The sequence below is a fragment of the Phytophthora infestans genome, genomic scaffold, assembly GCF_000142945.1.
Source record: "Phytophthora infestans T30-4 supercont1.16 genomic scaffold, whole genome shotgun sequence".
Lineage (NCBI taxonomy): Eukaryota > Oomycota > Peronosporomycetes > Peronosporales > Peronosporaceae > Phytophthora > Phytophthora infestans.
Window position 1 is genome coordinate 1671213 of NW_003303743.1, and position 25188 is coordinate 1696400.

The following is a 25188-nucleotide window of genomic DNA, read 5'->3' on the forward strand; positions in this document are numbered from 1 at the left end:
CTAGGAGCAGCAAACGCTTTTCGAGGGGGAAATAATTTCGTAGATAATAATTGAATCGATCTTGATGTCGCAAATATTTTTTATGGGATTTATGCATGGGGCCTTCCATGCATATTCCATAGCCATTTGCGACCCCTGATATTAAGTACTAATAAATTAATGCATCCGTAAAGCGGAACTTCTTTGGGAAAATGATCTTGCCCCAGCAGGCTTCTACTTATATTGGCCGGCAGAATAGAAACACGGCCTCTTTAGAAATCTTAAAAAGTATACTAGCACATTAGTGCTGGAAGGAGACAGCCCAACAATAATTAATTTGGTGATCCATTAGCGGTGATATTACCATCAGTGGTATATTGGTACAAATGCGGTTGCAGTGGTAAATCATTAAATAAACAATGAAATGTATGGACCACTTAGAACAGCCACCTGGTTCAAACTTACATTCAGTTTGGCTCTAATCCAAGCACAATGACTGTACAGTGGTGCATGGATCAGAGTGTACGATGGAGATCGACTCGGATGAGAGGCTGGCTATTTTTATTTGAAATACGGGATCAAGACGAAGTTTTCGCATGCGCTCTCCGATAAAACACGTATTATGTTCTACTTAGCAAGGTAGGACGAGTACGATGATTACCTCCAGACTAGAATTGCTGAATTCCATCTTGAAAGGCCACAAAAGTTACTTGGGCACGTGTTGCTGTGCCCGGCTGAGTGAAATGTGACGAGGCTAATGTGACCGGTTGAGCCCAGCTGATACCGACTGAGCCCGGCTAGAGTGCCGCGTCATCACTTGATGAGTGGCTGGATTTATACGTATAGCCGGCTTCCTTTTTGCCCAAGAAAAAACCTCAACTGATACTTTAAGAAAAAAATCACGTGTGGTGTCTTGCATTGGCACTGAAACACTTAGCAAAAAAAAGTGTCTAAGTATGGTGTTTAAATTGGTGAGTCGTACTGTGATAGTGTTTATATTGGTAAGGTGTAGTGTAATGTAAAAAGTGATGTATTTAAAGGCACATACACAGATACCTGTATCGGAGACATTGGAGCATCTTCTTGCCAACGGCTCCCACTGCATTTGCTCCGCACAACATTTCAAATACAAGTAGGACGTACACGCCACAGTTGTAGCTATCCGTTTGTATGCCGAGGCTAGATTCGTATAAACGGGTGCGGTAACGCTTCACACCAGCACCCGGAAGCAAACTGACCTTTACCAAAGACATCATGCGCCATAAACGAGAAGACCTTATACTTGGACACATTGGTCCCGTGTGTTGCATCCATGAGCAGAACCTCCGGAAAACGGTCGAACATCTCGCGCATTGACTTGGTTTGGAACGTGATACACGTAGCCGTTTTCTGTAGACCCACAAGAAATCATTTTGTTAAGTTCATCAGCAAAATATCTCCATGTAGCGTAACTTACCTTCCCAACCGTTGGGTCAATAAAGATTCTGCCAACATTCCCAGGTTCCTCGCAGAACTCCACCATCCATTTCATTAATCTTTGTGAGCTGGTGCTAGACGATTGTTCTCTTGCCTTAAGGCGCTGGACGATGTTGTGTACATCGCGAATAGAGGGGCTGCATTTAGAATGCTCCTGGATAAACTTCAAGATATTTTTTTTCTTGGCACCCGCCTTTCTTAGCTCGTCGACAGTTTCCAACACCTCACCCTCAATGGCGGTTCGATTCGATGCATACTGCTCGTACGTCCGCCGATTTAGGTTATGGGAATGCTCCAAGTTACTTTTCGTGATGAAGAGTGCAAAAGCCCTCTTACTTTTATCTGCGAGACGAACGCAGACGTTAACCTATTAATACACACAAAATAACGCACACCACGAATTGACTAGGCTAACAATGTAGTCATTAATACCCAAGTGAATCAGTACCCGACTGGACCCAACTGGTGCCCGACTGACACCCGACTGGCAAAATACGTACCGAAGCCTCGCAGCCCATGGGCCTTGTTTCCTGGCGTGGTCGCTTTCCTTGCCCTCGCGACTTGTATGCGCCAGTATGCGTACAGATTAGCTTCTGAGAATAGTTCCCCCACTCCGGCGGAATCAGCGACGCACTCGAGTTTGTTGACTGGATCTTCTTGTTCCGGTCCACAACTGTATTGTTGGTTCGAATGCGAAAAAGCTAAATGAATGAAGCGTAAATATCTGTCCACCTTTAAATGAGCTGCCCTATGGCGAAAATTACATACCTGGTAGCTGTTCCTTTGATACTCCTCGAAATAGGCGTCGAATTGTTCCCACGACTCGAAGCACGTGTGCGTGAGAGGTGGCCCCAGCACAGTTCGGCCAGACCCGTTGCTGAAGTCGCTTGACTGCTCAGACGGCACCTGATTGGTGCTATCACCAATTGAAACGTCCCTGTGCTCATGAGAGCCTCTCACATCGCGAGGGTCAACGTCGCTCTGATCACTCTGGTCGCTTTGGTTATACGAGGCACTCGGCTCGCACCGCTTCCTCCCTACCTGGAGCCGGGGGTCCATTCGCCACGATTGACGTCTCGCGCTTGGCACGCGTCGAGCTATAAACGAATGGTTTTGAATGGATAAAAAAATAAACGTGTATACGTTGTTCGGATGAAGCATGGGTCTAGGTGGCATTTCATCGATGAAAAGGGAGATGGGCCAGCCGGGCACGATAGTCACTCTCAGTTACTTGAGCTGGTTAAAGATATTTTGCTTCCTGAAGACGAGTTGGATCCACTCCTATTAGTGGAAAAGGAGAGCTATGAATTTCCAGACAAGTGCCACCACTAAGCTACCACATCGAGATTCTTGTCGTGCTATTACCGAGCGCAGCAGAAGGCGTGTACAGTATGTGTATGTTTGCTTGCTGCTCAGCTGCAGGTGATAAAGCCAGTATCGATGTGTGTGTTATTCTGCTGCAGATAGCTTCCAGGTAACAGGCCCGTCAACAAGTACTGTACAGCTGCGAGCTCGTGGATGAAAACACTGGAAGGTATGCTGCTTAGTTTTTGCGGCACTCAGCTCAGATTTAAACGATTCTCGCTCCTTTTATCATAATAGGATGTTTTAACAGTGTGAGCAAGTATTTTCGAAAATGCGCAACTGCCGGCCCAAGCTTACTCGCTAAACGGCGGTAGAACAAAGAGGATTAGTACTGCGCCGTAGTGGTATTGTCACTGGGAACAATTTACACGCTGAATAACAAGAAGCTGCAGGCTTTGGTTTAAAGAATGCGTGTCATACAGAAACGTTTTTATAATTTAGCTAAGCGATTTATGAAAAAAATAATTAGTAGAACACACTCAATGTATGGAATGATGCATGTAGCATTTGGCATAAATCTCTCCAGTCTGTGCTCCCTAATGGCCGATGTCTCGGAGACTGTCACGCTCGCTAGAGTTCCGCTCGCAATCCTGTCACAAGCCCAAGCTTTCAATCCGCACAGGTTGCGTTTGACCTGGTTCGAGTGATTTTTCAGCTTTTACTTTAGTGAAAAAACGTCGCACGATCGGCTACAGTAGTACAGCGTTGGCAGTTTAATAAGAAAAAGCGGGCGAATCCATTATGTACAGTAGATTTACGGACGGATACAGCACACCACATAAGCCACCGATCGCACAAGGACTCTCGAATGCTCTGAATAGTTTTCAAGTACCGCGAGCTACACCAGCACAGCACCGGGCTTAGAGCGCTTCACTTCGACTTCTACCTTGTAGCTTCCGGAACCGCAATGAAGAGCTTCCCGTTCCTGATAACAATCTTGCTGCTCTGCTACAGCGCTAAGGCCATGGAAGTGTGGCTGTACAGTCGAGGTAGCAACGCCAAGTTCACCATCGACACCGTTCAGCGATGCTATACGCTCGAAGAATTGTGGAACGACCGAGCTGTTCGAACGACGTGGAAGAAGCTGCCCGAAGGAGCTCATCTCGTGTTTTACAAGCATGCTGGCTGCGTTGCTCCCAGTGTCAAGATGGACCAATATACATCAGGCAGCTTTTCATTTGAAAAAGAAGACAAACTCTACCTCACGGTGTCATCGTTCATGGTGCAAGAGTTGAGCGAATATCCAACCGAGGGACTTGTGGAGATTGAGAGCGACGACCCTGGTTCGATCTTCGAGAATACCGCACCGAATATTTCCTCTGGCATACCAGGTATCTGGTAGTCAGCTGTAAGCCATAAGTACAACCACGTAGTTTGATTGGCCGAACTGCAGAAATTGCACGCAATTATTTGGGAAAACATGGAGCTCACCCAAATATAGAAATAGGGTAATCTGGTGTACCCAAATGCATTTTGCGTTATACTACGTAGTAGTAAACATGGAGCTGTCAGGTTGTCTGCGTAATGGAACTGCCGCAATCGTATTGCAATATACCCATCAGCACTACTACACTTCTTGCACGTCCTACCGACATGGCGGTGATGATTACTTATCGTTTTCGATTGGCGAGGCTTCCGTCCTTAAGCTCGAGCTCCAAAGTTTTCCCCAATTATTCTTGTATTTTTACGCTCGATATTGTGACTTAAATGAAGTCTGTGTCGATCCACCACTCGGACTCGAGCGTAGCACCAAGGATTTCAGTAATGGCTACAGAAGCGCTCAATTGTCCGCTGAAAGGCACACGCTGGCCGGTTACCGACCCGGGTCCGCTGTTATTGAACTCGTTGAAGTAGACGTTTGCTGTGTTGTTGTTGTCGTTCCACGTCGACCATCTCTTCGGGTTAGCAACGTCGCTGAGCTGCTTCTGCCACACAACGCGAGCGTATGGACGCCATGGACGCCCGAGGTACGTAGATCCATTTCCACTCGAACCAAGTACTCGCGCACGGTTAAAACGTACTGAGATTCGATAGTGCTGTTGATGTTACCGTTGGCGGTGATGTAGCCTTCTCCGATACTCTCAATATCGCAAGACTCAAACCAAGCCTTCGCTCGCATTCCAAAAATGAAGTCAACAGCTCCACTGATAAATGATCGTGCGTAGAGCTGACGACCCCTGTGTGCACACAGCGTGTCCTGGTAACCCGTAAAATTGCAGCCGTAGAAACCATAGTTCGTTGCATCGACGTAAACAGCCACCGCCTGTCCAAGATGATCGATCGGGCCGGCTGGATTAGCGACATTCATGTTGTAGATCTTCACACCACTGCGCGACTTCAGACGCATCGTACTGATCAAATCGTTGCGTCCATTCTTAATCTCGAGCGGGAGATCTCTCTGAGCCATCGTGTGTGTTATCGTCACTGTGTTGTTGCTGTACGATGTCGTATCACACGTGTAGCCCTGGACCACCAACGGGCCTGCCAATTTTGGGATCAGCACTTGCTCTTGGTATACGCCCGGGAACACGAATATCGTATGCTCTACCGTCGTGTTGGGCAGGTACGCCATACCCTCGGCCATAGTTTGATAGCTTCCATTGTAGACACCGGTGATATCGATCACAATGGCTCCTGGTGGGGGCACTGTGTGAGCAGTGGGGCCACTGCAGTTGATGTCGACTGTAGTGAGAGTGGCCTTGATCGATGCAAGCCCCACGCACGTGATAAATAACAACACAAAACAGCGCATTCCGTTGTTGTCTTGGGGGCCGAGGAAAACAACTGAAAATGAACAAGGACATGCACTGAAAATCGACAGCTATTACGGTACATTTGCAGAAATTGATTGTGGCAATCATTGTCACGTTCTTGTTGCTTATCCCCGATTATTATAATTATCCTTGATGGTCTGACTACCTATCATTGCCTATTTACATAAGATCTTTGAATCGAATTACGATACAGAGGATCCTCTATACCCAATTAGTAATTCCCTCTACATAAAGTGGTTGAAAGGGTCTCCTGATGACCGCTTGCTTACATACTTACCCCCCGCACTTACGGCTATTTTTGGCCCCTGTCCACGACCCCACACGTTGTATATACAACATGTAAAAAATAGGCTAAATTTGAATTTTGTATTGACCTCCGTAAGTACGAATACGTTTCTGCACTGCGGGAAGATCAGACGCTCGGTGATACATTGATTGCGAGCTTCTTCGCAGCGCTATGTCTAAGACACCCACGCTGCGCCAACAAACTTGAAGAAGACGTATATCCAAGTTGGATATACTGGATTCCAACATATTAAAAGTGTCCGCTCGAACATGCCATGTACGAAGTGCAATGGCTATGTGTACAGTCATCAATGATTGCAACACATTTATATTGAATCAGGTTAGGTATTCATCGACAAGCCCACTCTTACTCGCTATCGTCCTCTCCAGCACATCCCTCCCCACCACTGCTCCCTTCAGCGCCGACATCAGTGTCGGAATCGGCGCCCCCCCTACAGTACCGCTGCCAGCGTCTCCCTCCTCCGCGCCGCTGCCTTCGGAACCAGCGCCCCCCTCCACAGTACCGCTGCCAGCGCCTCACTCCTCCGCGCCGCTGCCTTCTTCCCTATCACTAGCGGCGCGTCGGCGCTTCTTTGCCGGGTTGCGCATCTGGATTCCACGACCAACACGAGGGTGAGGCCGCTCCTTTCCGTTCTTCCACATGACATGCCAGATTTGGTGGCATGTCATGGTGTTGCCTGGGTAGTGGCCCGGCCGGACTCGGGCACAGAGGTAGACACTGTGCATGAAGAAGCACAATTAGCTAAAGTACGATTGCATAAGCCACTGTCACACTTACTACTTGTTGCCGTCGCTGCATGCCTCGCAATAGAACCGCGTTACACTGCGCTGGCCGACCTTCTGCTTGCGAATCGAGCAAACCTTGCACTGGTGCTGTGGCCTCTTCCAAACACCTTCCCGGATCTGGGTCCACTCTGGAAACTCGGTCAATTTGTGGGCAGCCGATATCGAGGCCACATTTTGGTCGGAAGGTGCTGGTGAAAATGTCTGCATGATAATAAACGAGTCAGATACGATACAACATCTACCACATGATCGCCGGCAAACATGTAGTATATACCTCATCAATAAAGTCAGCCGAAGTGACCTGCAAAAGCTGCGCCTGTAACTCTGCTAAAAACCCGGCATGATCAGCACCTTCACCAACCATTTTCCGAGCCTCACGAAAAATGATATAGGCATTCACGAGTGCCATGTCGACTAGGCCTAAGAAGAACGTCTTGTAGTACTTTCGAAAGCGCACCGAGAGTTGCAGCGAATAGCGCTGTAGCCTTAGCTGGTCGTGGATATCAACCCCGCCCATCCAGCGATGATAGTCGCGCATCGCTGATGGTCAGGGTATGATTTCTTTTCTGCAGCCACGTAGTTGCCGCCCTTTGATGGTACAACAACAGCAGCATAAGTTAGGAAGCCGTCATCACTAAGACACGACCCAAAAGTAACTTACCGCAGGTTTCAATAGATGTACTGCTGCCCGTCGAGAGAAGTTAGACAGGAAGGCGGTCCCACCAAAGCATTCCCTGTAGAAGATCACAGCCCTTTGCGACGGCGATCGTGCTGGTCCCGCGGGGAATATGAGCTGGACGAGTTGCTGCTTTGGTCACTAGGGCTGGCGGAAACCCTTTCTTGTTTGGCTGTATAGTGCCAACCGTGTATACATTCCGAGCCAGGAGCTGCAAAGCTATCTGGATCGACGTATAGAAGCGATCCGTCACCACAGCGTGGTAGACACCTTCTTCTGGGGCAGGAAGAACTTCATGCAGATTACGGATAACCGCTGCAGGGCCAGAGTTCGGGTCTGCTGAAAATAGGGTCGTTGATTGACCTCCGAGCTCGTCTGGGTGCTGGTTAGTTCCACAAAATACTTTCAGACTATGATGCAGCACAATACAACATTCCCAACAATACAGAGGTAGACAAATACAACATGTGAGACTTAGCCAAAACAAAATACTCCACGATAGAGGCCGTCGGGCTACGTACCGTAGACAATACGCTGTGTCAGCACAGCATGTCATAAACAGTTTTGGGCCCCATTTGTGGGGCTTGTCCTTCATAAATTGCCTGGTCACGTTGTGACGACTTCTTGATGGAATCATGGCCTCGTCGAACGATACACCGGGAGGAACGTTGTATCCCCTTGCGAACGTCTGCTGTAGCGTGTCCACTACGGAGCGGACTTTCCAGGCGCGGTCCGTTTCAGCTCTCGGGTCCGTGTTGTCGGTAAAATGCAGGTTTTGCATGATGCGCTCAAAGCGCGACTTCCCCACGAAGTCGCCAAAGTGCCTTTTGGGACAGCGCCTACCGGGGTCGTTCCCCAGTGATCCGCAAAACGGCGCTTGTGAGGGACCAACATCCTCGCGATAAGGAGCCCGATGCAATGCACAATGTCCTCTGGCTTTATGTCCTTGTGTTTCTTGGTCTCCCGCAACATCACAGCTTCCGTAGTCAACTCTGCATCATCAGCCACTCGCTTCGCATATATTCTGTCGACCCATCCGTTGAGATGCTGATGATAGTATCGATTACTCTCAGTAGCTATCCGGCGCCAAAGCCGACGAGGCATGAAGAAGAAGAAGAGTTGTAACGGGGACTCAGCTACTTCAATCGCTGCCTCGGTTGGTCCATTGTCACCACTGTACAGGCTCGGGTATGGTTCTGCTCGTTCATGATGTAATGCGGTATCTAGACATCATACAACATATACCACATTAGTTTCATGTTGTATATATATCATCTCACAAACCTTACCAAACTCCCAGCCGTCCACTCGCATCTTCTTCAGAGCTTCATCACCGTGCGCGAGCGCTTGCATCTCGTATTTTGTCAGCGTGCTCCAATTGTTTGTGGTTGTGTTCCAGTCACGTCGCAGCTTGCCGATAGCTGCCTGCAGACGTCGCTTCTCCAGCTCTCTTTGGGCTTTCCTCTTGTCCCGATTAAGGAGCTCTGCACCGTTCAAACTACCATCACTATCACTTGAAAGAATTTCATCTGCATCTTCGCTGAGCAGGTCGTTCTCAGCATCTGTTCCTCTGTGGGCATCGTCCGTGTGCTTTGCAGACAAGTCCTGCTCCTCAATATACCAGTCATCCGAATCTTCGCCTTCGCCATCCAAGTCCGAGTTGAGAGCTCCATTATCATAATCTTCAGCGGATGCATTCATAGCTGGAGCGGAAGACGTGAGTGGCTCAGTCGTATCCATACTCAAAACCCTGTCCCAAAGTAGTTCACATCACGCGTCAATATACATCTTCTATGCGCTCACACATGCAGTATATATATCATCGCAGAAGCTACCTGGCCGTTTGACGTCTGGTTGGAGGCAGTGCTGTGGCTTCGACTGGTATTGGTGGTGGTCTGAAACAACATAACATCAGGTACAACATGAGCACAATTAGTGCATGTAGTATATTCAGCATGTCGAGTATCACGTACTTTGATGCAGACAGCATACTCGCGTCGTCTGCATATGAATCCTCAACTGGTTTAGCAAGGTGCGGACTGGCGGGTTTCTTCTGCTTCTTCGCTGCGGGAGACTTTGACGATTCCTGCTGCTGCTAGTGCTTTCAGCGCTGCTTGGCGCGCTTCAGCCCCGCTGCGTTCTTCGTCGACCACGTGCGCACGTTCCCTTGCTTTCTCGGCATCACGTCGTGCAGATATAGACTCCACACGGGCTTCAGCTTCCATTTCTTTAAACGCGTTCCTTTCCTTCGCCAAAGCTTCGCGCTGGGCCTTCGTCATCTTCTTCTTCCCCTTTCCAGTTTTTTTCTCCGCGTTGGCCTTAATTGCGAGACGCGCTGCCCGCAGCTTCTTTGCCGCTGCAATGTACGACGCCGTATTTCCAACAGGTGGTCGGCTCGGAAGCGCCGGAATGGATTGCCCACGAGTCACAGCCGTCGTCGTCTGCCTTACCTTCGTCGTCGGCGCGGCCACCGTAGTCGTCTGCGTTGCCCCCGCGGCCTCGTTCCCGAAGTCAACATCCGTCTCCCTCTCTCCGTTCAGGTATGCTGTGTGTTGGGCAGTCAAGCGCACCCAATCCTCCGAGCTTTTGCCTTCCAGGCGGGTGAGGAAGGCTTCTGACTCGCGACGCGTTTTGCGTCGGCCAACCATCTCTGGTCCTCGTTGCTTTTATTCGAATGTGTGAAATCAGTGGGTTTCACGAGGCGAGGGTCAGCAACCTTTGTGACAAATCTAAGGAGTTTTGTGTGCGTGCTCCGTGCAGTTTTCAGCCTATTGTACCCGCCATAATACTTCGGACCAAGAATTGTAACACCACTAGAGTTTGGCTGTAACTCGCAGTTCGTGGCAGACAAAGCTACCCAGCCCCACAAACGAATCCTTATCGTCCACTCGTTCATTAACAAATCAACTCAGTCGTCACCTTTCACTTCCAGGATGGCTCAGGGACGGAAACTTAGCGACGAGCAGATTGGTATGGTTATCCATGCCTACAAGTTCTTCCTCGCAGAGAAAAATGAGGGTTATTCGCGCGGCAAACGAACGCGCAGTCTTGTTGCCCAGTGTTTGGGCGTTGCAGCAAGCACCGTTTCAGCCGTGTGGGCCTCACACATGAAGCAGGAGGGCGCTTCATCGGCCGAGGTGAGCTCCTCCAGCACTATTTCAGTTATATATCACTGACCTCTTTAATTTAATATGCCAAGGAATCACGTGGGCGGCCAAATAGCTTCAACGACGGGGATGTTGAACTCGCCATCAGAGCGTACGTGAACGAATGCAACCACCAGCGCCAACCTATCACTGCGAAGCTGGTCGCAGAAGAGGTAGAGACGCGGACGTCTATTCGTATTGGATATCGTTCAATGTGCCGGTTGCTTAGGCGACTTGGCTACAAGTACATCAAAGGCGAGAAGCGCCACTATCTCGCCGAATCAGCCGCTAATGTGGCGTACCGAGCAACCTATCTGCAGCGCAAACTACTGAATAGGAACAAAAGCAGCAATCCCATTCTCCCGGAAGTCTACTTAGATGAATCATACGTCAACGTGAACCATGTCCGAGGAACGACGTGGCTACCTCCCGATGCGAAGAGATTCTCAGCCAGCGGACAAGGTGCAAGGTATGGATTTATTGTTTTATAAAATATGCATGCGCTTGATCTAAAGTTGTAAGTTAATTTAAATATGTTTTAGAATTTGTATTGTTGCTGCAGGCGTAATTTATCGCCAAGGAAATAGTTTGAGAGAGAATTTTGTTGAAGATTCCTTTACAAGTTGGGTTGCTAGCCGCAAAAGCAATGAAAGTGACTATCACGGTAATTTCAACGCAGAGATGTTCGAGCGTTGGTTTCAAAAGCTGTGCGAGACACTGAGTCAAAAGTACGGTCGCTGCCAGATCTATTTGGATGGCGCTTCCTACCACAAGCGCAACATATTACCTGCGCCAACAACAAGATCCAAGAAAGCCGATATTCAACGATGGCTTCAGGATCAAGGTACAACTACATATTTCATTCTTAAGCATTATACTTACCAGCGTTGTATACAGGTATTTTATACGATCCAACGGCCGTGAAGGTCCAGCTTATCGAGCTGGTGCGCGCGCACAAGCCCTTGCCGCTGTATATGGCAGCTGTGATAGGAATCATGTACGGCCACACCATTATTTACACGCCCCCATATCACCCGGAGCTTCAACCCATTGAACTGATATGGGGGCAACTAAAGAACAGTATTGCTAGCGCCCTAGCCCCCAATATTGCCGAGCTTGAGGCCAAGCTGGAACATGCGAAGCTAGCCCTCCCGAAGAGAAGCTGGACGAACAAGTACAGACACGTGCAGAAAGTTGAGGATAAGTACTTAGATGCAGTCGACACAGAGGAGATCGCGGGCCTGGAGGAGGACAACGTCGAGGAGATCTCAAGTTTGGATGACAATGACGAGGAAGAGACGTAGCTCAGACCTGTATAATTTTGTTGAGACGATTTTAGATACACTTGTAAAGTTTCATTCCGACGTGCACGTTTGTACCACACAAATGATACATTAGCCTAACCACCCATATGTTTGACATGTGGCTTGTTGTCTGAGCCAATGAACAGGTCGCAAATAGATGAATCATCGGCTAAACCTAATGGAACCCTTTCCCCAAACTTTGGCACTTTGAAAACGACGTTTTGTAAGAGAAAAATGAGGTAGAAGGAGTACGAATTCGTCAAATCTGACTTCAAATTCGGAATCTACGGGTGCGATTTACCTATATATCTAAGTATCGTATATGGAAAGTTATAATCTTCTACGAGTAAATTGCCGTCAAATCTTGGTCCGAAGTATTATGGCGGGTACAATAACCCTGTGCATTTCAGTGTCTTTAATATGTTGTATATACAACATGTGGAAAAACAGGACATGGCGCACCTTTTGGTCACATGCCGTCAAATACAACCTATAAGTGCGGAGGGTTAAGATAAACTGGCCTATATCCTCTCATTAGTGAATAGTGATCCAAAAATGACGTGTATTATCTTAGAGGTACTTAACTATTGAATCATTATATTCTGTCAAGGTCGTTTGAAGAATGATAATCTGCTATTTGCTCCTTGATTTTTCCTTAAAAAGAGGTGGCAAACGCTCATATCCACCTGCATTGCATGTACATGTAAATACAATAGTAAGTATATAGCTTTTTTTGCGATCCAATTTGAGGTTAACTTGGGAAAGCGGATCGAACGGTGCAGTCAGAGCTTCCAATGGTAAGGCTTCGAGTCGGTTGTGCTTCAGGGTATTTCAAATCGTTGCCTGTGGTAAAGCGCGCTGTAGCTAAAAAAAAACGAGTTTTGAGCCCACAACGCAAGCTGGACCTGGCTCCATGATGGATTTTCGGCTTTGTGGTTGTAGATCTGTCATCGCTGTTCATTCATTAGGCTGTTCCGCGACGTGGATGGGGTCTTAGTGGTCGAAGGTGAGCGCGGTATTGCAGTGTCGGGCGGGGAATTGATAAATACATGTAGCAGCACTGTAAATTACGACTAGCCGAAGTAATTTAATCCGCCTTCCGAGCACAGGCGCATCAGATGCCTTAGACTGCTTCTTGCGACTGAGATTCCCGGTCGTGAAAGCGCTCTCAGGAGCGTGCTGGATGCGGTAGAGCGTTGTACGCCCCAGACGCACATGGAACTGCTCACGCACCCAATCAGCCACGGCGAATTGGGGTAGGTCGGATTTGGCCACCAGGAAGGCGCGTAGCTTGGCCTTTTGCTGCAACGTCAAGTGCGTCCGTGTGTCCTTCCGCTTCCCTTCGGCCATGTTGCGCCAGGAAATGAACAAACCCAAAAGAAGTAAAATTATGCACAAGAATACAAAAGTAATTCACAATAAAAATCCTCAAAAAAAAGGTTTCAGCCAATCAGCTTAGCGCTCATTCCGGCACACTTTCATCAATATACTTCTTATTTTGGGTCGCAGTGCGACTTGTACAGTATGATAGCGTATTCACTGTCAGAACAAAATGTCTAAATACAGATCTACAAGAGCTACATGTATACATAACGAATATCGAGAAGCCACTCGCAAAACAGTCGCGAGTCATGTGTATCGGCTTGACGCTTTGCACAAATTCGACCGAGAAAACCCGCTAAACAAAAATCAATACGCACATCAGCGCACCAGCTGCAGCATCTGCTACAAAGAATGAAACACGCCCACGGTCGCCTCTTATTTCGATTACAATAGCAGTGGGCTGCAACGAGCATCATATGTGATAAAAGCAGCACACAAAGCCGTGTTTTACACGGAGAAGCTCTGATAACTATCAATCAATTATGCTACGCTTTCTGCTGCACTTACTACGTTCCTCTCTAGCATATACTTCCGAATAAAGTACCCCCTCCAAATAATATACCCCTCCGAATACTGTACAGTAAAATGTGTCCTGTTTTTAAGTAAAACGATTGCTACGTTTATTTTTGCCCAGTGCTACAGCCCATGTTTTTATTAGAGCTAGGGGACAGTAATTATGGATTTTGCCCATGGCTACTATGATTTCTCCATGATTCCCCCGGAGTTTATTACGGAGTGAGGTATTTTATTTTGAGAATGTATTCCCCATGCTGGGTCACGGCCAAAACATGCTCGCACCACTATCCGATAATTGAAGACTGAACGCGATTTTCGCCTGTCGGACCCTCATACTGCATGAGCAATACTATCACGTGTCATAAATGATGTCCATGTATTTGCCATTAATAACCATGGTTAAATCATGTTTCCAGGACGATATATAATTTGACGAGTGAGAGATTAGCTGGGGTGTCGGTCAGTTCCCCCCCCCTTTTATCTTGCATGATCCAGAACTACTTAGTATAGCATAGTGAAATGCGCAATGTGTATGTATTCATCGTGTAAGCGGTGCATCTTAGTCCTGTTCACCTTTACTCGCTTCGCTAAAGTTCACCACGGCCCGAAGAACGTTCCACCGCCGGCGCAGCAATCCCACCGTCGTGTAATCACTTTCCATTTCCTTAACGAATCGTCGCCAGAAGTGCAAGATGATGAATAGACCACAGTTATCGCTGTCCTTTTGGATCAGGCTGTGTACCGAGACGACATGGTACTCCACTGAAAGAGCCTTCCGCCTAATTTCTTCCGCCAACTCTGCGAGCAGGTTCTGGTTCGACTGCTTGTCGAAACTATCGTAGCAGTAGGTTGTTGTTGTTGGTCGATCAATAACGAGGCACACCCATCAATTAATGCGAGAATCAGCTCAGTATAAAAGACACAGGCACCGGGATGACATCTGCAGCAGTAGAAATGCTGAAGATCGCCACTGTCTGCAGCGTCGCTATTCTCGTCGCTATTCTCCTTTGAATTGCTGTCAGCCTTATCATCACCAACGTCTCGGGTTGGCCCCACAATATCATCGGTGTTCTGAGCATTTGGTACGCCATCAAGCACAGCCTCGGTCATCATCATACTTCCAGAAGAGACTTGCAGCTCAGCGTCATCGAGCAGATTGTCCGCATCGCTACTGCTACTTGACGATACTTCCATGTCCAGGGCTCTTAAGATGCTGGCGGTATTATCTGTCCGAGCCATGATGCCGTGTAACATCAATACATGGGAGAAACATGGAACAAACATAGAAGACCTACTATCTATCATCGCCACAAAGGTCCTGCATCAAACATACCTGAGCTGAAACTCCAGCGAGTACCAAGTGACAGTAATGCAGTGGTTACTAAGTGACAGTAGTACACTAAGAGTTAGTTAAAGAGTTAGTTGTCGAACATGCATCGCATGGTAACATCGTATTAGATGTGTCATACCGTTTTGTAGAGAACTCTGGTCGTGCTTCTCAACTGCTTCACGGTGGTGTATTGCGCGTGTAAGCGATTCTAAACGAGCTGCAGGCATTTCATTAGCAAAAGCTGCATCCATATTCAATCAACAAACATATTCGCACCTCTTCGAGGTTTCTCTACTTCGGAGCTTTTAAAGCGAGCACAGAGACGATTAGGGGCCTGGAATCAGGTTCTGGGGCTGATGAGACGCCTCTACAGTCCAAAACAACATGATTCAGCAGGAAGAGTTAGTATGCGTCCTGTACGCGTCAATGAAGATGATGGAGCATAACAGATTCTGCGTACCTGCAGGCAGACGTGGGGGGGGGGCAGAGAGGTCGCTTTCGGTTGGTGGGGGTCTCGGGGTCTTGCCAGGACGCGCGGGGCAGCGAGCGGTTCGCCTTCTCGTGATGCGTGTCTGACAAATGACTGGCTTTCCTGCCTGTATTTTACAATGGAAAAATAATTTAAATTACAAACATGGTCAGCCATGGGCCAAAGCATGTATAAATCATAGTGTAGAAATCATGGGCTGTAGATTTGCCATTAATTTTTCTACGCCAGTTTTAATACAGTGGTCACGGTAATTAGCCGAAGTTGATAAATAATCTCATACACTAAATATTCTCACTCAGGTTTGCTGAGAATAATTTACGTGAACAAACTTTTTCAGAGTTCATTTTAATCTCAGTTGTGATTGATATCTTGTACTCACTATTGGGCTTGCTTATTGTGCAGTAGTGATCGCCCTAGCCAATCGCTGCATTGTGAGTTCAAGTCTTGCAGCAGCAGTGCATCGGGTCCCTTTTAGAGTTAGGTCTGTGGTGATGTATGTTCTTTGGAGTGTTCTGTTCCAATAATTGGCATCCGTTCGTTGTAAACACTGATGTTCGTACTTAAGAAAATTTTCACTGTATCTATTTTATAATATCAACAAAAGTACAAATTGGCTGTGGCTCTATATTATGATTGCATGTACTTGTGTCTAAGCCTTCTTCATTTCATGATGTTTTTTTTATAATTCTCTCTGCCACTGTACATGTACTGTAGATGTGAGATTAATTTCAGGGCTACATAAAACAAAAGCAATGAGATTTATTTTACCAAACACTATTTAATGGGAGTTCATTAATACTCTCACGGAGATCAATTGCTGTGTGAGATAAAACAATTACTCCACACAAAATAATTTCAATGAGATTCATTACCGTGACCACTGTAGTTTAATAGCGGTACACTTTTCGAAAGAACCCGCTACAGTAACTTAGGTCCCGTGCAAGGCACGGCATTAACAATACAGATGATCGTCTGCTCTCCTACAATCTTTGAAAAAAAAACAATTGTCATTTTAAAGTGGGTCAGAAGTAAGCTTAGTAAAAATAAAATAATGCATGTACATGTAATTGCCCCCATCATCGGTTTTTATAGACTTCAAGTACACATATTTAAAAGCACTAGCGCTTGCTCTCCACGTTCACGGCGGTGACTTCACTGAGATGACTAAATGCACTGACTGATATGTGAGCACTAGTAAAAAAAGAAGCACGTGGAGTTTTGTCGAACTCTGTGTGTTCTATTGCCCAGTCTGATCGTTTCGGCTCATTTTCGTCACTATCTTGGGAATGGACGCTGTCCCTGCTACCATGAAGACTGAAGCTCGAGCCGTGGAACGGGTGAAGGTTTTCTGTCGTGTGAGACCTCTACTGCAGCGTGAACGCGACGGATGGGGCTACGAGGAATACTGTCAACACTTCGGAGAGGACGGTGAACGTCGGGATGCCAATGACACTCAACAACCTGCCACCGAAGCCACGCCCGAGGGTTCCGATGATGATCCAGCAACGTTTATCACTGAAAAAGGTCGAAGAAGCACAGGATCGTTGACACCTTCAGTCACCATGCAGTCTGATGGCCGCAGTGTCACGTTCCAAGCCCCCACTGCAGCTCACGGAGAAGCTCGGTTGTTCCAGTTTGATGGCAATCTCAACGAAACGTGCGACCAGCAGACTGTGTACGAACGTGTGGCTGCTCCAATTGTCGAAGATGTGATGGCAGGGTACAACGGTACCATCTTGGCGTACGGCCAGACTGCAACAGGTAAAACCCACACGATGGTGGGGCCTGGAGACTTGGTGCACGGAGACCAGCGTGGCGTTATCCCTCGTGCACTAGAAGACATCTTTAACCTTGCTGAGAAGACTCGCTCGCATGCGAAGACTACAGTCGCGTTGAGCTACGTACAGATCTACTGTGAACGTATCTTCGACTTGCTAGAGCCAGAGACTTTGCCTAGTAACATCTTGGTGCGTGAAGACGCAGATAGAGGCGTCTACATTGACGGAGCGGCTGCAGTTTACGTATCCAACATTGAGGACTGTTTGTCTCTCATGGAACGTGGCAATGCCAACCGTGCTGTCTCCAGTACAGAAATGAATGCCCACTCGAGTCGAAGCCACGCTATCCTCATCCTTCGTGTGGAACGCAAGGAGTTTGCACCTCCAGCGTCTAGTGATGCACCGAAGAGTATGACACAACCGGTAATCCGGTTAAGTAACCTGTATCTCGTGGACCTAGCAGGCTCTGAACGTGTCAAGAAGGCGAGAGTGTATGGGCGACACATTAGTGAGTTAAAGGCGATCAACTTGAGTCTTTCGGCCTTGGGTAACTGTATCTCTGCGCTCAGTAAACAGTCCCAACAGAACCAAACGAGCTATCACGTGCCGTACCGGGACAGTAAACTGACTCGCTTGTTGCAGTCCAGTCTAGGTGGCAATGCCAAGACCGCTCTCGTAGTTACGGTGACTCCTGCAGTCACAGAAGCACCAGAGACATTGCAGACACTTCAGCTCGGACAGCGAGCGATGCAGGTTGCTGTTCGAGCACACCGCTCCGCCTTGTCTGTGCTCGACTACCGTACGCTTTATGAAGAGATGCGCCAAGCTCTGGACGAAGAGCAGCAACGTTCCCAACAAGCCGAATCTACAGCTAGCGACGAGAAGAACCGCGCTGCAGTTGCAGAAGATAAGCTTACAAAGGCTTTGTTAAGGGTACAGCACTTAGAGTTCGAGCTTGAGGCAGCTCAAACAGTTACTAGACACTCCACTACTTCTGACGTTGAAGGGGACGGAGTGGAGCGTATGAAGCTGGAGCTCCAGCAGCTAGTGACTCGACATGCGCAGGATGTGGCACAGGTCAAATCTGCTTGTGACCGACATATCGAAACATACAAAAGACTGGCACACGAAGCCTCACAGGAATGGCACGAGGTGGAAGGAGAACTGGCAGGAGAGAAGACTCAAGTGCTGCACACGTTGCAGGAGCTCAAAGAGTTCAAGCTGCGATACTTTCAGCTTGAGGAAGACACAATGGAACGTATTGCGGAGCTTGTTCAGGAAGAGCGAGACCGTGAGAAAGAACGAGATGCGGCGCTATCAAGCGTCGCAATAATGGAGAAAGAACTCAAAGCGATTCACGCCAAGGTATGCTGTGTTTTATTAGTGTGTTAACGTGTGTTATTTCACAGTTGTTTGTGATTTATAAAGATGGTGGAATTCGAGTCTCAGCGAGAGAAACTTCAGGACCAAATCGACACAGATTTTGTGCCGAAAGAAGCGGTACGCAGATTTAACCTGTATCTAAAGGGATAACATACAGGATAAGCTCAACTTCACGTTTGTAGATCCAGCAGATGGAGGCTCTCTATGAAGGAGCGATCTCCAAGCTCCAAGCGCGAGTCGGCTGTCTCGAGAGCAAGTCGCTTAATCGGAGACCTAAGACACCCAGTAACAACAGCAACAATAACTCGGCTCCACAGCGTTCTTTGCCAGAGGTCAGGAAACTAGGAATGGCGAATCGAGCGGTTCCCAAGGTCGGTCGTCTTGTGCCAGGCGCCAGAAGTAGCTCCTCTTCCAGACTTAGTTCTGGTCCAAGTGTATCTTCGCGTATTGTGCATTAAAAAAATAGTTTTTTTCGTTCAAAGTTGCTCATTCGGAGCATATATTGCCAAGTTGGCGAAGCAAAACAGCAGCACATCTTTGTGTTTAGAGACTACGAAAGGGGTTTTCTGGGTCGTCCAAGTCTTCCTCGGGGTCAAATTCCTAGTAATTCCATAAACACAAGTCAGTTTCCGGTCGATCACATTGCCGTCTCTTAATCACCGCACCTTGTATTCTTCCCAGGCGTCCTCAACAAATGACAGGAATTTAATGAGCGAGTCCGTCGACGTTGTGTCTTTTTCTGCCAGCATCAGTAGCGGATGGAACGTCTCGCCCGTAAACTCCACCCCACGTGTCTGTCCCTGCCTCATGAGCTCCGTCGCGTCGTCATACTCGCGGCTCTTCACCAGCTCCACGAGCACAGGCAAGAAGGTCTGCTCCATGGGACACACGTCCTCACCATTCACGACTTCTCTGAGGATTTCCGTGGCCTCCTCTACCCTTTTCACATCCAGTAACGCTCTCAGCAGTCCGTCATACGCCGGCAAGTCCAGCACCACAGCCTGGTTCACAGCTTCATCGTACAACTAAAAAACCATAAAAAAAAAACTTAATAAATTCACTTTCAAAGCTCGTACAACGCAAATAAAAGCCTTAAAACCGCACCTCCATTGCATGATCCAACAGTCGGTAGCGTAGGCATGCGTCCATGACGTAAATGGATGCCAGTTTCGTGTAGTCGTCGGGCTTTAAACCTGGGGCTCGGTACACTCCGCGTAGAATCTCGAAGGAACGTAGTGCATGGCCTCGACTCGTCTTCTGTCGAGCCAGCAGCACCGCTAGTCTCTGCAATAGTTGGGCACCTGGAGGCGCTTGAAGCTGTGCCAAGTGGCCGAGTGCCTGCGTCGGTAGGCGCTGGGTGATCGAGTGCTCTAAGAGTGTCAATATTTGACTATCATTGACGCTGGAAGATGAGCTTTTGGGTTCAACAGCGACGGAAACAGATGCAGCAGAAGCCTGGAGAGCAGTGCACGCATGAAGGTGACGAACAGACGGATGCGGAGGGCGGCGCAACGCCGACACCAACGTGCGGAGCAGCATCGGCATTTGGCTTGGTTGGTGTACTGTGTGCTAGAAAATGTGAGCTCATAAGAACTGATACCCTTATTAAATGGAGATATAGCGATTTGAGCGATTCTGAATTCTGTAAAAAAGAGGGCTGTAGAATATTATTGATCGCATTCTGGTGGTAAGGTTAAGTGCGCACGAACTTAACGTCATATATAATGAGTGATGGTCCTCTTGTCATGGTCTCCCGCTCGTCACAACCATTTGCTCGATTCGACACCAAGCACCACCGACGCCGTCTATTATGTGCAGCCAAGACCGAGTTATCCGATATCGCGGGTGTTTGGCGCTTCGATTCGCTACCGGCTCCTCTGTGAAGAAGCAGATCCAATTGATGCTGGGGATGGAACCTCGCTTTCCCATGCTTCCTGAAGACGAATGGCACATGACTCTCGTAACAAAAGACGAACTGCGTGGATTGAGCACCACTGCAGTGCAAGAAGCAATTGAATCGCTATCGACGCGCTGCTTCACGATTGGATTGGGCGGTGGCAACGGAGCGACGAGAGCCTTAGTACCGACTGGAGTGTACTTCGTCGTATTCGTGTGGCCAAAAGCACAAGCGTTTAGGACGAAGTACGGGCTTCCACTGAAGGATTTTCACGTGTCTGTATCGACTTCCAATCGCCACGATATTGACAAGACGTGCGACGCACTACTGGACAATTCGTGTCTAGAATCACTGGATAAGTCAACGCTGGAAGTACTAAGTCGACAGGTCACGCTGGAGCACAAACTTGAACGTGCAATGGAGATTGCTACGTTATTGTGTACAAAATTTGGTGAAGAAACGATGCGTGGTTGGGTACGCCTGGCCGATGCAGCCTTGCTGTTAGAGCGACCAAAGCTGGCCATGCTCAGCTTTGGATACTTACTCGAGCGTATGACTAGAAGACCCCTTAAAAACGCAGATGAAGGACGCGACTCGGCATTGTGGAGACATTGCTGTACTCAACTCTAAAAATGTGCGAGATGGACGGAATGGGGTCCAGTATTTGTCACTGGAGAAACAGAGCAAGTACCTTCGGCCTTGCGGGGCTTCCTATGTCGACCGTGGGATATTTCAACATGGATCGCAATACGAGACAGTACTCATAACACGTCAGTGACGCTTTCGTATCCTTCTCGAGAGCGGCTTACGACGCCGTCCACTCCGGTAGGAAATCACATGGAGCAGTATACGCTTCCACGATTCTTCCGGTGGATTGTACCCTTCCAACTGGCAGCGATGTCTACACCTCGAAATCGAGACGATATTCGCTGTCTTTGCTATTCGTTGCATATCCGACATGTTGTTACATTGACGGAGGAGGAGCCACTACCTGCAGCGTGGTTTGACGGGCTTCCGAATGTTAAGAACACATTTCTTCCCGTGGCCAATTACAAAGCCCCTAGCATGCCACAAACTGATTTGTTCATGAGATTATGTTGCAGTTCTGGGGTGCCTGTACTTGTGCACTGTGGTGGAGGCAAAGGACGTGCTGGTACCATGGTGGCTTGTTATCTCGTAGCATTTGGCTTCAAGCCGCCACCAGTGGAGCTGGACGACGGTAAGGCATTAAACGAAGGATGGTTGCAGCCTGTAATGACAGCGGCGGAAGCTGTTGACCTGCTGCGAGAGATGAGGCCTGGAAGTATAGAAAGTAAAGAGCAGGAAGAGGCTGTGAGTAATTACTGTTCTCTTCTCTGGAAGCGACAAGGTGTGTTCCCACCGGAGTCAACACAGCCAATGCCGAGCCGAGCCGAGCTCACTGGCAAGCCAATCGAGAGGACTGATCTGTTAGTACTTTCTGGGATTCCAGGCTCGGGTAAGAGCTCATTAAGTCGAGCACTGGCTAAGCGCACCACAGCTTCACGTGCAGCGCCCTTTGTCGTCCGTTCATGCAACGCTCTCTATCAGCCTTGGACTGAGATAACCAGCGACGAAATTGGTCGAAAGGGCTGCGAACGGAGTATCGGGCAAGGGGGTATCCGACGAGCTATCCTGGACAGATGCAACGGCATTGCTGCCGATCGCAAGAAGTTTCTCAGTCTGGCTGCTACCTGGAGTCAACACGCCACTGTAGTTGTGTTTGACATGCCGTCAAAACTCTGCGAAGCGCGAGCGATGCAGCGTGTTGATCATCCGACGCTCCCTCCCGGACGTCGTGTAGGCTTTGCGATTCGCCAGCACTCCAGTACGTTCGAGTTTCCAGAGCTAGACGAAGGTTTCCAGACGCTCGTCCATATCACATCTGTTGAGGCTGCTCTGGAGTTGGTAGATCTCTTGTCTCCCCCACTGCCACTGCTCAAGTTCCCGCGAACGCCACATCTTCTTGACTTAGGAGCTGCAACAAGCGACGATTTGGTCAGCGACTTCTCCAACATAGCACTCGTTGTAGATAGCGACACAACCGTCGTCATCACTGAGAAAGTGGACGGCGCGAACATGGGCATCTCGCTGTCTCCGGAAGGAGCTCTAATTGTGCAGAACCGCTCGCATGTCATCAACTCTGAGAGCCATCGACAGTTCTGAGATGTCGACAGCTTCTTAAAGTCTCATCGCGCGGTGCTACACGAGATCTTGTATCGTGACGCGTTGTTCCCGGGGCGGTTCATCCTGTACGGCGAGTGGCTGGCAGCGACCCACTCGATCCCGTACTCCAAGTTGGCAAGTCTCTTTTACGCCTTCGATCTATACGACCGCGAGACAGGACAGTTCTGGGATCGGTCATCGCTTCAGGAGCTGTTGTCGATCAGCGCTGCAGCTTGCCAAGGCGATGATGCTATCGAACTGGTGCCTAAACTTTGGGAAGGTCACGTACTGCCTGCGAGAGACGAGCTGATCGCTATGGCGCAGCAACGACGCTCTCAGTTCTACGACGGACCCGTCGAAGGTGTCTATGTGAAATGGGAGCGTCTGGGTCGAGTCAAGGAGCGCAGCAAGATCGTCCGTAGCGACTTCTTGGCCGGAGACGCGCACTGGAGTCATCGACCCGAAGGCATTCGCTTCAATACCGTCTTGACTGAAACTTCATAACCGGTAGCTAAGTCGGTACTGACGTACTTGTCCCATCTTATCCAATCAGAAACTAGATCGTTTCACCCATCATCTGACCAGTATACCGGTATTATAATTGAATTACTGATCCTCATAACCGCAAAGCTCCAAGTTCGAGCTAAAGAGCCAAGCTGAACCATGATCTCTCGTGTGCTCCGAGCTCGCAGCACGTTGGTGCGCACGACCTCCAGGACTCTGGCCGTCTCGAGCGCTCCCTCGCGCAACGTCACCGCGCGTCACCAGCTGCTTGCAGCCTCCTGCGCTCGCTGGAACTCGTCGACATCGACTCCAGTAGCTGAGGTCAAGAAGGATTCAGACTCTGCTGCCGCTGCAGCAGAAGACGCGACTGAACCTGATCCCGTGGACAATGTGAAGATCGACCTAGGCACCATTGGAGCTGAGGATGCCAAGGTTTGGACCATCGCGGATGTGCTGAACGCACGCGAACAGGAACTAGCCACGAACAAGGCGCTGTTCGACTTTGAGGAGTGGGAAAGCATCGCCGGCACGGTGAGAACGAATGCTCTTTATACAAATTATAGCATTGTGAGGACTGATACGATGTCTGGGCTGTAGGAAACGGTGCACGACGCAGTGCTGACGATGGTGGAGCGCAACATCGGCTCGCTCATTGTGACGAAGGCTCAAGAAGGGATTGTCGGCATCGTGACTGAGAGAGATATCCTCAAGAAGATCTCGCCACGCACAGTGATGACCGAGGAGAAGTTTGTACACAATGTCATGTCCTCGCACATCATGTGTATCCATCCCAGCACTACAGTCATCGAGTACGTGGCAAGAGTATTAGTGTAAATGGTGTGGTAGCTGATGGAATATTGTATCTGTAGTGCATTGGCGACGATGACGAAGGAGAATATCCGACACTTGGCTGTAGTCAGCGGCGACATGACGAGCGCTGTGAAGCGAGGCTCGGTGCAGGAGGAGGACATGCGCTGCGTGCTGTCTATCACGGATATTGTGCGTGCGTTCGCCGAGTTTGAAGCCTCGAGGAATGCGCCGGCACAGGAGGCAGCGCCGGACGCGTCTGTGGAGACAAAGGAGAAGACGAAGCCCGAGGCAGACCAACCCAAGGAGACTCAAGCGACCGAGGCTGAGACGCCGGAAGCTGCAGCTGCAGACGCTGCGACGCTGTCGGCTCCGGTTGTTACGGCGGCGACGCTGTTGAAGAAGAAGCACAAGCGCGTGAAGCTGATCCTGAACACTCGTCCAGATGACAATATCACTGTGGCCGAAGCGGTGGAGGAGATGGCTAAGCGCGACTTTGGCGCCGTCTTGGTCGTGGACAAGGAGCAGCGTGTGCTCGGTATCTTCACAGAGCGTGACTACATCCGCAAGGTTCTGTTCGAGGTGAAAGACCCGACCAAACTACTCGTGACGGACGTCATGTCGACTGTGGACTCTGTGCTGCAGATCGAGGACCCGCTGGAGAAGTGCTGGGACTTGGCAGCCACATCAAACTGCCGTCACTTCCCTGTGATTGGTGTCTTGCGCCAAGACCGCGAGAAGGAGCTTGCTGGTATCCTGTCTATCAAAGATATCGTGCGTGAGATCTCCAAGGACCACCACGCTACGCCTGGTTTCCGTCTGATGGAGTTCTTAAAGTCCAAGATGGAGCCTAAACGTACAGAACCTAAATCTGAACCAAAGGTCGAGTCTACAGCGGAGTCGTCGACGCAAGTTAAGGCTGCTGCGCCTACAGACGCGACTGCAGTTAAGGAACCGAAGGAAGAGACTCCACTGAAGGCGTCTAGCTCTGAAACGGAGCCCAAAAAGACGGTGGAGGAGCCTCAGACCGCCACATCTGTGAAGCTGTAAACACAGATTTGGAAATCTCGGTTTAGAAACAAACAAGGTTCAGAATATCTTGCA

The 25188-nt window shown here is 48.9% G+C and overlaps 6 protein-coding genes across 6 annotated transcripts; 4 read left to right on the forward strand and 2 right to left on the reverse strand.

The window, feature by feature from the left end:
- Positions 1 to 3727: 3727 nt before the first annotated feature.
- Positions 3728 to 4162, forward strand: PITG_08913 (uncharacterized protein; the record flags this gene model as incomplete). The annotated part of the gene is made up of 1 exon (XM_002902913.1): positions 3728 to 4162. The coding sequence occupies one exon, from the start codon at positions 3728 to 3730 to the stop codon at positions 4160 to 4162; it is 435 nt and encodes a 144-aa protein (XP_002902959.1).
- A 361-nt stretch (positions 4163 to 4523) lies between these two features.
- PITG_08914 (pectinesterase, putative) lies at positions 4524 to 5392 on the reverse strand (the record flags this gene model as incomplete). The annotated part of the gene is made up of 2 exons (XM_002902914.1): positions 4524 to 4840; positions 4900 to 5392. 2 exons carry the CDS (start codon positions 5390 to 5392, stop codon positions 4524 to 4526), a joined length of 810 nt encoding a protein of 269 aa, XP_002902960.1.
- Positions 5393 to 16817: 11425 nt separating this feature from the next.
- Positions 16818 to 19150, forward strand: PITG_08916 (kinesin-like protein; the record flags this gene model as incomplete). Its single annotated transcript, XM_002902915.1, has 3 exons — positions 16818 to 18674; positions 18738 to 18809; positions 18875 to 19150. 3 exons carry the CDS (start codon positions 16818 to 16820, stop codon positions 19148 to 19150), a joined length of 2205 nt encoding a protein of 734 aa, XP_002902961.1.
- Positions 19151 to 19235: 85 nt separating this feature from the next.
- On the reverse strand, positions 19236 to 20237 carry PITG_08917 (uncharacterized protein; the record flags this gene model as incomplete). The annotated part of the gene is made up of 3 exons (XM_002902916.1): positions 19236 to 19292; positions 19358 to 19717; positions 19797 to 20237. 3 exons carry the CDS (start codon positions 20235 to 20237, stop codon positions 19236 to 19238), a joined length of 858 nt encoding a protein of 285 aa, XP_002902962.1.
- A 382-nt stretch (positions 20238 to 20619) lies between these two features.
- Positions 20620 to 23021, forward strand: PITG_08918 (uncharacterized protein; the record flags this gene model as incomplete). Its single annotated transcript, XM_002902917.1, has 4 exons — positions 20620 to 21063; positions 21170 to 21276; positions 21693 to 21808; positions 22061 to 23021. 4 exons carry the CDS (start codon positions 20620 to 20622, stop codon positions 22771 to 22773), a joined length of 1380 nt encoding a protein of 459 aa, XP_002902963.1.
- A 397-nt stretch (positions 23022 to 23418) lies between these two features.
- Positions 23419 to 24938, forward strand: PITG_08919 (uncharacterized protein; the record flags this gene model as incomplete). Its single annotated transcript, XM_002902918.1, has 4 exons — positions 23419 to 23808; positions 23875 to 24086; positions 24147 to 24862; positions 24922 to 24938. The coding sequence occupies 4 exons, from the start codon at positions 23437 to 23439 to the stop codon at positions 24936 to 24938; spliced, it is 1317 nt and encodes a 438-aa protein (XP_002902964.1).
- Between the last annotated feature and the right edge of the window lie 250 nt (positions 24939 to 25188).